Source organism: Bombus impatiens, unplaced genomic scaffold (assembly GCF_000188095.3).
Source record: "Bombus impatiens unplaced genomic scaffold, BIMP_2.2 scf_0528, whole genome shotgun sequence".
Taxonomy (NCBI): domain Eukaryota; kingdom Metazoa; phylum Arthropoda; class Insecta; order Hymenoptera; family Apidae; genus Bombus; species Bombus impatiens.
The window spans coordinates 66,321-78,055 of NT_176947.1; the positions used below are offsets into that span (position 1 = coordinate 66,321).

At 36.6% G+C, this 11,735-nt stretch overlaps 1 protein-coding gene and 1 long non-coding RNA gene across 2 annotated transcripts; one reads left to right on the forward strand and one right to left on the reverse strand.

The window, feature by feature from the left end:
• Nucleotides 1-5,254: 5,254 nt before the first annotated feature.
• On the forward strand, nucleotides 5,255-8,078 carry LOC117151927. The gene is made up of 3 exons (XR_004462098.1): nucleotides 5,255-5,293; nucleotides 6,412-6,565; nucleotides 6,662-8,078. It is a non-coding gene; the product is annotated as an uncharacterized LOC117151927 (long non-coding RNA).
• On the reverse strand, nucleotides 7,398-11,356 carry LOC100746268. Its single transcript, XM_003491224.4, has 3 exons — nucleotides 10,752-11,356; nucleotides 8,540-9,152; nucleotides 7,398-8,498 (listed from the first exon to the last, which is right to left on the reverse strand). The coding sequence occupies exons 1-2, from the start codon at nucleotides 11,354-11,356 to the stop codon at nucleotides 8,654-8,656; spliced, it is 1,104 nt and encodes a 367-aa protein (XP_003491272.1). The 3' UTR covers nucleotides 7,398-8,498; nucleotides 8,540-8,653.
• Between the last annotated feature and the right edge of the window lie 379 nt (nucleotides 11,357-11,735).

The window sequence follows — 11,735 nt, forward strand, 5'->3', positions numbered from 1 at the left end:
AAGCTGCTTTCGCTCGAACGAAATTATTTTCACCGCGTTGCTACCTACTTTCTCCAAGAACTTCAGAACTACCGGCTATAAAAATAGTCGAGCGCACAGGAAGCAGTTGGTAATCGTTGGTGAAATGTTTTTCGTTTTTCTTACATAACTCACGCTTAACGAAATTGTGAACGAGTAGAACATGTTCTGAACTATGGTCACATTCCCTATCCGTATTAAAACGTTCCGTTCAAACACCGATATTTAGCAATTCGTTTATGAGACGTGAAAATATTTTTATTTAAAAGGCTTATAGTTTATATCAATGCCATATACCAATATTATATCAAAGCATAATACTACTTATTAATAGCGATGAGAATGAATATTTACATCTTCATAAAATTAGAAAGAGTTTCTTAGAAATTATTTGAAATTTCTAAAATTATATTTGTAAAATATAACGTATCGAGAAACGTTATTTTTTAATAATATTGGTTAATTTTCACGGCTTGCAACGCGGAATTAAATGCTCAGAAACTGCTTAAACTTTTCAAGAAAATATACGTAGAATAAAGGTATCAAGATCAAGAAATTATATTTTTCTTTCCTAATATCGATTCTAATAATAATCATGAAATTGATGTTTGGTATACTTTCATAATACACGGAAGATTGTTGTTAGATGTTAGTTTCGATCGACTGACGAGACAATTGTTCCTAACAACTTGAAATGGAAATAAACTTAGCGGAGTGAGAGACTAGATGGAAGACAAGAGGGTTAATATGATTTCAACGGAAATAAGTTACGGCACTGGAGAAACTAGGATTGTGTTCAGTATTCTGCGACGCAACTACGACTTGTATAAATTGTTTTCCTGCGTCATTGACCCGTTTCTTTGACATTTGGCAGCAGAAGGTTCCACGAGAACCAATCAATTGCAGAAAAATGTATTGCTCCGATACTGATATTTCTTCCATAGAAATTGCTCGTGCGATTAAACTATCTAAAATCACTCGAGTAATACTGTTTACTGTTTTGCGGTAATATCTTTTTCAAGCAAATAACGAGATGCAATGTAAATTGGAAAATGAAACTCAAGAGGTCTATTCGTTGTTTCCTATTATTAACTCGTTGTTTCAGAAAAATACGCGTACCTGCCTCGAAGGTCATTACATTGCAGCTTTTCATCGCATAAAAAAATTTGTTGCTCGTTACGATGATGCAACTGTATTGAGAGATGAAACCCACAAGCTGTAACCACTGCACCAAACAGTTCTTGGCTTCAATATGGCGCAGTCTACTTATTATTAAATCCACGTTTGCTCGAAGACGTGATGCAGTTAAGTAAAGTGTTTTGCCGCATGACGCTAATTAATGGTTTATGGCACTTTATAAATGCCGTAATTTTGATACCGTTTTGTTTGTTCGCGAAACTCTAACCAAAATCCAATAATTCTGCGACTTATCACGCTGGCTCCTCTGGATAGACGCTGGGTTTTTAGATAAAACGGCGGTAAACAAATCGTGGCGAGTAAAACACTGTTATATCAAGTGTTTTCTTACATCTTGGAATTTCAGATAATTCGCCGAGGATATGAAGAATGCCACTTATCTCAAATCGAATCTTTCAAGGGACCGAGCTTCCTGTTAGAAACGATTTATGGAGTTTTAAATATTTACACGTACAGATATATAACGCGATATTTTAGAAATATCGAATCCTCTTACACACACATGAAACGAAACTTGATGCAAATACTTTTCGCATTTCCCACCATGTTTTATGAAACATGAATTTGAATATGAAATATGTATTTAAAATAATCGCCGTGTGACTTTGGTGCATCGTTACAGTGCTGATAAAATTTCAAAATATTTTACATAATACACACACACACACACACACACAGTATACATGTAAAAATTTCGCGTGGTATGTATTGAGATACTTTCGCGAGCCACTTAATGAATTTATTGGTCGACTAATTGCAACGTCGCCAGATGAATCCTCGAAAATGATCCTCGCCGATATGTCGGCGTAATTGTTTAAATCGCTGTCAACCGGAAGCAAATATCTGATTCGCTTGGTGGAATTAGGCAAATGTTAAAGCTATAAACCGTAAGGGAGTCGTCAACTATGTTCATAATCTGGAAGTTCTGACTCCATTCAGGTCGACCGCAAACGATTCCGATCTACAGCCGCGATTCTCCGAATTCCAGATACCGTAAAATATAGATCTTGTCTCTCGTCATTCGTCCCTTGTAACGTTGATAACGGCGGCCAACGTCGACGACGATCAACGTTCTGTTCTTGTCGTGAGAACGACGAAAGGCGAAATTGCAGTCATCAGGGGCAGACACTCGATATCGCTAATTCAATCGACGCGATCTTGCATCTTTTTGCATGTCACGCGTCCAAATACTTATTTCTGATTACGTTGAACAGGTACATTTCGAATGGACAACCGACATCTTTTGACACGATTAACGACTCGAACTGTATCGCGAATCTAAATTCTTCAAATAATTTTCGAAATGAAATGAAACGTGGTATTCGAGCCGAACGCTGAGGAAATCCAATTGAATCTTTTAACATGAATTTATTATTTATTATGTGAGAATAAGGAAATATAGGATACGAAAATGAGAGAAAATTGAATTAAAATTGAATTAATACAAATTGAATATTATATTTGGAGTTGTATCCGACCTGACACACGACAACTTACACTCCAGTAATTTTGTTATTTTTGATTAACGCTTTGAATATTCCCAGCCGAATAATTAATGGACCTCTTCTGCGCTTTCCCGGTGCTTGGCATACATCTCGCTTTATGTAGCTTATTTATATTTAAAATACATAGAAAGTTCGTTTATCCTAGCTACACGTTATAACGATCATTTATATTTCTAGAAAATTTTCGGGAATATCTTACTTTTTATTTTTCTGCCTTGCTTCCAGAGAAAGAGATACATTTTGTAAACGGAACTCTGATAGTTGAGCTAATATGAAATAAGTGTGACGTATTTTTAGCTCCTTAAAATGCATAGAGTTTCTGGTAAATGTGACGCGAATGTCCACCAAACAATATTTCGTAGATATGCAAATATTATTAAGCCAAATATAAATATTTATATCATTTTTCAACTTTTTACGCTTTCAGAAAGTAGCCTTCTCTTTTCCGTTATTTTGTCCATCTATTTTTAGAAAACTATAACCTAACAATTCAAGATAATAATGTAATCGTAATTTTAATTGTAATTTATTCGATGACATATTACAATATGTCTCAGTCTCTTCGTGGATATTCAAATCGCTCCGGTAAGAAAAATGCAGGATTATTCGTAAACGTGTTTGAAAAAGCTACAACTTTTATCGCAAAATTAATACAACTTTACACACGAATTCCATTGCTTCCTTACTCAGTGGAGAAAAGCAACGAGGAACTCGTATCGATGTGGCTCTTAAATAAAAAACAAACACCCCATAAAAGAAATAGACAATCGAATTAACGTTATTATTAAAATTTTACGAGTCACGTGTAAAATATATTTATATAAAATTAAAAAGTTTGATAACGAAGCAAACGTAACTTATTACGATCGTCCTATTCACGAAATGTTATAAAATCGTGAAAAAGAAATCTATAACTTACAACCAATAAATCGCTGGTTTACCAATATTTAGACTGTGAACATTTATGCAAATCCATGCTTCAACGAATGTAATTTGAACAATGGCACCTACATAGATAGAGAATCAATTTACTTGCCAAATATCACAATAAGTACTGTACTTTCATATCTTACATACTCTATTCGATTTTGCACCGTCAAATTCTCCATAAATATATCTACCTCCTATTGATATCGTTAATCGGTAAATTATTGTGCAAGAGAAACCGTACACTCGTGTGCATTGTATCATTAAGAACATAATCCTGTCGGATCACCCCGTCGCTTGTGTACAACGAGCTTAAAACGGAAGCCAACGAACGCATAAAATCAGACGATCGACTTTCATGGTCGACCGCGATCGAAATCCAGCGTGCATAATTAAACAGCTCCCATCTCGGCAATCAAATCGTCAAAATTCCCAATATCGAATGGGTTTCCGTGCAGTGGAGGCACTCTGCGACTGTAATGGCACTACCAGTTCTTCCCGCCAAACCGTGGAGTGTTACATCTCCGCGAAGGACCTTTTACCATCGTGCAAGCCGATCCTAAAGGCGACAGCGAAGGGAAGATGCGGCGTTCGTCGCATGATAATTTCCACCTTTATTCTCCTTCTTATACTGGTCGCTATTTATTGCCTGTCCGCCTCGTGCGATCGTCTACGAACATTTAGTAGATCGCTAAGAAATCAAGCTCAATCTGAACATCAACCTAACCCACAACCTCAACTTTCATCGCTACCGATCGAAATTACAGGGGAGGAACCGAATGTGGAAGAGGCGCCACCGGTTGAAGGGGATACGTAGATTTAAAGTTTGGATCGTGAGTATTTTGAAGAAAATTCGATCGTGCGAATTTTCATCGAGATCGTGTTTCTCTATCGTTAAAATATTTCCTAATCCAGCTACGTTCCATGAATTCTTTGTATCTCGATGTTGCCTTCGTTTCAGGCTGGAGAAAGTTTTTTTTTTTTTAATGCTTCAAGTATATTAGCGTACGATTGAAACAGGGAAACGGTAATCTCATGCTGACGACGATTCTTTCTTTTCTCAAATTTTTGGGAAATTTTCCAACGTTTTCTTAGACAAATACGATACCGTCGAAAGCGACCGTAAGAAATATGAAGTTTACAAGAAATGTGAAAGAACGGTGGTGTCATTTCTCGCGTAATTATAAATTACGCTCTTTGATTTGTTTCCAAAGGCTGAAAATCGCTTGGTTTATTGAGATAAAAACAAGGCACAAGAATTCGGGAGCTGCAGCAAGGTTAATTACACCTTTGGCAGAGATTGAATCTGAAAGATATGATATTACACGTCTTTTTTAATATCATCGTACGGAACGTAACTGTCAATATTGTTATATTTTCAATAAGAAGTTATAACTATGTATTTTTTTATGTATGGTACTAAAAATGCGGAAAATCTTGAAGACAATTATATTGTAAATCGATCATTCTGAATTCCTCATTCTCCTTCGATGTATTACAGCGTCCAAGAGTTAGTACGCCACCAATATTTCGAAATATGGTTAACCTATATTCACCTGTGAACGTTTTACTGCCTTCAGAAATCTATCAAGAAAGATAAACGTGATGATTAATGGGTGAAGATCGGGTTGTACGAAGAAAATCAGGTAATCGAAATTACGCTTGAAAATACATTATCGATTATCCGAATTAATTAATTACAGAAAAACCGAATAATGGAATTTTTCAAACTGAAATTACGACGTGCCTTTCATATAGAAAATGATAATTTATTGCACGTTATTAGATGTGTATATCTCGGTCATTTTTTTCTTGGCTTTCTAATCTTTCTTCTTATCTCGTTGATCGATCTTTCGATGTAGTATTATAAATTCTTCTCGAACTCAGTATCTCCGCTGGATTAGTCTTCTTTCGCTTTTCGTACTATCTAATAACTGTTCCCGTTGCTACGAATGTTTCTAAACGTTGTTCACGAAAACATTCCCTTTAATTCTTCTAACAATTTATTCGCCGCTTACATCGCTCGTCTTATCGTCTTATCTTCAAACCACTCTGTGATATAGCTTTCATATTATTGTTCGGATAATCGAGTAATTAAAAAAGAAAAAGAATGTTTCAATAATATGACGAAAATTCTAATAAAAGGTGTTCAAAAAATTCAAGTCCTACTTTGTGCTGTAGATAGACTGCGAATATTTATGTATTTATGACAAACGTGAAAGTATAGAAACACACGGAATACACATAGTAGACGACGACGTATTGAATATTAAAATATACAGGGTGGATGGTAACTGGTGGTACAAGCGGAAAGGGGGTGATTCTACGCGAAAAAAGAAGTCGAAAATATACAATAAAAATTGTTCGTTTGAGGCTTTGTTTTCGAGAAAATCGACTTCGAATTTTCGCTCGGTACGCGTGCAGTACGTTATAAGAGATCTCACTGTAGATCGTTGTCTCGATGGAAAAATTAAAAAGAAAAATAAAAAAAGAATGTTTATTCTATATTTTCGACTTTTTTTCGCATAGAATCACACCCTTTCCACTTGTACCACCAGTTACCAACCACCCTGTATATCAAGATTCGTTACGATATCAAGCGAGCAAAACAAATTTCTGCTCAGGTTCTACTTTCACAGCTGCGCTCGTAAAGGTATAAATTTGCATAAATATCCGCGGGCTAATTACAGCCTTTTTTTTCCCATTCAAATCCTTGATATTTTCACATTGTTAATTGATTTCGATTGCGATATCGTTAAAATAGATAGAATTCGGTTCGCAAACCACCGTAAACCATCGATATCGATCGCAAAAGCTCGACATAAGTCTGAAACGATGCATGAAAGGAGAAAAAAAAAAGTGGAAACGGAACGTTTGATCCTGGATAACGAATGTGGCAAGCGCGGTGCTCGGTGTATGTAAGTACATAAATCCGTGTCCGAAACAGAGCGAGGTCGAAGTACATTTTTCATCCGCAACATTATTCGGGGCGAAAGTAATGTTACATTTCACAGAACAACGCCGATACGGTTCCGTGTGTCGTAACAGCTGCGAGTAGATGGAGTGCACACAGAGGGCAGAAGAGCGAAAGAGAAGGGGAGAGGAACGAAACGAGAGGGTGGTTCCTGTGATCTACATTTTAATCTTCCAGCATCGATGAAACGAGGGAATCAAAGCATCGTTCGGTTATACGCGCTGAAAAATCAAATTCAATGACTCGAATGCATTTGAACGTTGTCAAAGCAGCTAGGGGCAATAGCCGCTATGGCAAAGACCCATGCGATAGCCATGCGCGAAATAGCCGAAATTTATAAGCATTTTTAAAAATATTATCACTGCGAAAAGAGGAAATATCAGAAATATAAATAATAATTTCGAAAATATTAAATCTTCGGTAAAATATGAAAAGCTTGGCGTGTAACTGTCGCGTGTTATCGCTGCGGCAGAATCTCCACTGTTTTCAATAAAATGCTTGCTTTTTAGGAGGGAAAAACGACAGTATGAAATTGGTGAAACATCGTGTTAATAGTCTTTTTATGTTGTTACGATTATCGTAAAAATCGGTAACAAAAGAGATAATTTACTTTTCAAATCAATGGCTGATTTATTATCTTTATAAAATACAAAAAAAAAACAAGAAAAAGAAAACAACGAAAGAAGCGACTCGATCAGAGAAACGATAAAGTCGATATGTAAATAATAAATCCATAAAGTCTTACACCGTGAATTGAATTTTAATGCGATTACGCTTATTAAATTACGATAAATTATGAGATCAAAGGCGGAAGTTAATGATTTACAAATTCAAAACAGTCGCTATCTACGAATTATCATTATTCGGACCAATGACTCAGGGGTCTTAAAGATATTGTTTTCTGCGTAATTTCTACTGATAATATATTAGAAATATCGTCATTATCTCTGAGTCTAAAATTGCAATCGCATTCCTTGCAAATTATCGGTAACAAGCTGTACGATCTTAAATTCATCGATATATCAGAGTGAAAAGGACAATTAGTTTTATTAGCCGCAATTGTGACTAAAATATCCGTTTGTTACAAAACGTCTTTTATCAAAAAAGAAGATCTATTAAAAGGAAGAAAAAAAATATGGCGCGCTAAAGATAGAAAGACATTAAACCTCCAGCCACAAGCGATTTCTTTTACTAAACTCGATCTATTCGTTCGTATAACAGTCTTCGGTCATATAGGAAACGTTATATCCAATAAATAGCAGTCGTGGCAGAAAGTATCAATCAATTTCAGATAATTGGTATTTTATCGGGCCTTCGTTTGTTATCTCGAGTCATTTTTAAACGTACTTATTTACCTGCTATAATTCCGTTAATTCTATTTAATATCGTTACAAAACTGATCACGTATCTAAATTGCTTCCTCTTCTAGCACATTTTAAACGATCAATACAGATAATTTCAAGAAATTTTCGAATCGGAAGAAATCATAAACGAACAGCACCACGAAGAAAACATCTAAAGGTTTGTTCTTATATAAAATCACGTGGAAATTTTCCTACAAGCATATTTAGTTGCCACCATAAAACCAGTAACCTAGATGATGTAAGACTTTTACGCAATATTGCATACGGCCTAGTTAGAACGCTTGATAGCATATTTATGTACACAACAAAATAGGCTAAAATGACGTGTTCCGATGTTTTAATGATTAATCAGCGAAAGGCACACGTTTCGATGGGAAACGTTGGTTTCCAATGCTCGAATAACGTAATAAAAAAGGCAGCTGCACTTTTCAGTAACCTGATTGAACCAACAAAGAGCAAGCAAAAATCAAGTAGTTTTCCAAACGTGCTATATTTTCATGCTCTACCGATGTTCGTAATAATAAACTTTTGCACTTTTAAATACGAAACCTACCTCCTTATAGTTGTTAAAACACTTTGATTTCTATAAATATCAACACAAATATCAGCCTAATAATACCAAGTGAAGCGTGATTTTGAGAAAACCTGTGGCTGGTAGATTAACAAAACTATTTCTGCGTTTCATCGAAATTGTCCAACTGTTCTAGCAATAACAAAACTCGAGTAAGTTCGTCGTCGGTAATGTGGTCTAAAATTGACAGTACGACGCAAGCAAAGAGGAACTTGTCGACCACATCTTCTCTCAAACGTTCACTGTCTACCTCTGGATATTCAGATCTGACGGTGTCGATGTACAGCGTCAAAATTTTCTGCACCTCCGACGGCCCATTTTCATGTGTCACGTTATACAGTAGAATGGGCCCGAGATCGACAGCCGGCGAACAATATCTCATTGTTTGCCAGTCGATCATCTTCGCGTCGATCGGTTTCCCGTTCTGGTATTTGAACAGTAGATTATCGTGTGAAAAATGGCCGTGGCATATTGTAGAGACGTCGTTCACCCCCGTCGCGATGGCTTTCACTATTTCCATTGGTCTCTTGTTTAATCTATGTTTTATCCTCTCTACGAACCCAGAGTTCGGCATCGTCTCGAGAATATCCAGCATTCTGAAATCAGCGTACACGTAGCGTATAATATTTTGATATACTGATATATATATATACATTATCATTAATTATACATATTATTAATAAATATTATTGATATAATAATCAAACCGACTGAAAACAATAATCGAACTTTCACGATGTTTTCTGCGAAGAATGAACTTTGTTAAGATTCATCTTGTTGCTGTTCGACTTTTTCTCATGTTAGAGGAAAATTTCGAGAAATATGGTTGCGCGTGATTAGGCGTGAAAACCATTATCGGCGAATCTATTATAATAATATGTTTCAACATAGAACGGCGAGGACGTAGCTGCGCTCAGATTTTCTAACAAACTGGCAATTAATTGATTCGCGTCAATCTCTTGATACTGGAAACTCGATCAATTTTGCATTCTGTCCGCTTCAATTGCGTACCGATTATTGCGCCTATACCGAAGTTGCTATTTTATTGCCAGTAACATCGATAACGTCAATATTACCGGTCAGATACCTACTCTGTATCTCTCAACGACGAAACTATCGCACGTTCGATACGATACAATTCTTCCATCGGTTAGATTTATCAACCCTTTTATCAGTATCACGAACGAAAATTCATCCAAGGGAAATTTAAGTTGAAAGCTATATTCCAAGATTCGGTGTTATTATAACGTATCCATCCGGTCATTGATTACATTTTCTTATACTTGACGTCTTCCTATTAACAAATGTGTACTGGCATTTTGAAAAAAATTAGTTTCCACATTATTTTCAAACTACTATTTAAAGAAATAATTATTATACCTACAGTACCGTTATTATAGTACGCTTAAATGGCTTCATCAAGAGTATCAATTAAGAGTTTGTTAAATCCCGCCACAGAATTCATACGCGATCCATAGGTCGTAGCACTAATTTTATTCGATTATAGTACATTCGGCAAAAGAAAAAGGAATGCTACTTGTTCAATCCATAATTACAATTGTTAAGTACAATTACCAATGCTTAGCCAGAATTAAGAAAATTCTGTGTTACATATTCCCCCTTTTTTTACTGTTTCTCCTCGTCCTACTGTTTACGTTTTCTAACTACCTTACGTCATAAAAAAAAAAAAAAAAAGCGGTAGATCGTATGATTTTGAGAAACACGTACTCGTTACTTTCACAAAGTTACGTAGATCCTAATCTTCGACTTGAGTAATCGACACAACGCGAAATCGCAATCAATGCGTTTTGAAAATCGAGCCTTTTCCTAGCATTCATATACAGACCATTGTTATCTTCGTTATCATATCGTAAGTACATTTCTATCGGCACATGTATCCGAAATTCTGTCAAACGAAACCTTTGTCTCACGATCTTTACACGGTTCGTCATAATTTATTATCTTGCGGATTTTTTCATAATTTTATATTTTTCGAAACACGACTCAAGATATAGAACGTAGATACTTTATCTTGAATATTTTATCATTTATCATTTTATTATTTATTATATCAATTATTCTTGTCCGTCGTGTCCCACATATCTTTTCATCTTAAAACCTGCCATTAATTGATAAAATCCGCCGTCTAATAATCATCGTCGCATCTTATTAGCAAGAAAGGATGAAGAAATTACCTAGTCGATCTCTTCTCGTAATGCAACATAGTCTCTTCCGTGAGAGAAATTTCAAGCAATTTCGCCTCGAATTCCCTGAAGACCTGCGGTTCTGTCGCTTTCAATCTCAACCCTCTGGCGTGAAACTTGGCCAGAACTTGCACGCACAATTTCAAGTGTTCCTCGTCCAATTCACCGTCCACCTGCGTGTAACCAGCTTCCTCCAAATCCTCGAGAACGATCACCGGTCTTCCGTAACGACCTAAATCCGACAGGTAACACTTTGGAACCAAATCGGTTCCATACTTGAGCGTCATCTTCGAGTAGAACATTTCTTCGTTTTGGTAAGCATCGAACGCTGTCGGACTCTTGTGCTCTGCCTCTTCCTCGGGAAGCAGTTTCAGTAACAGCGGGAAGCTGCGTGGCTCGCCGGAGAACCTGACCACGATCGTCACGCGATAAATCTCGCTGCTTCGACTCAGCTCGTCGAGACGAATCGTTGCCGAGTCGAACTCGACGAATTCCCTGGAATTCGGCTCGCAGAAGCAACGATCTTGCACCATTTCCGGCAGCAATTCCTTTTCGATGAAGGCGAAGCTTCGCTCCCAAACCTCGTGGGACTTCATGCTCCGAACAATATCGTCACCAGTTTTTACACCGATTATTAACAAGCTGAGCAATTAAAGTTCAAACTGACCGCCTACGTTCTTAATCCACGATATAATGGCCGCCGTCTTTCCTCTATACTTATCGAACAACTTACATGTACGATAACTTTCCTCGTACGTCGCCAATAACGTAGGAATCTTGTAGAATCGAAGCACGTGTAGCGAATAATTGTGGGAATATCGTGGCGGATCCGCTATATATTTCGATTTCGATGACTCAGTTTCCACAATTCTGATTCTGATATAATAACTGAAAACAACACTTCTGGATAGGTTCGACGAGATTGTTATTCTAAGAACGATTGTCACGCGAACAACAACGATAACTACGATCGAC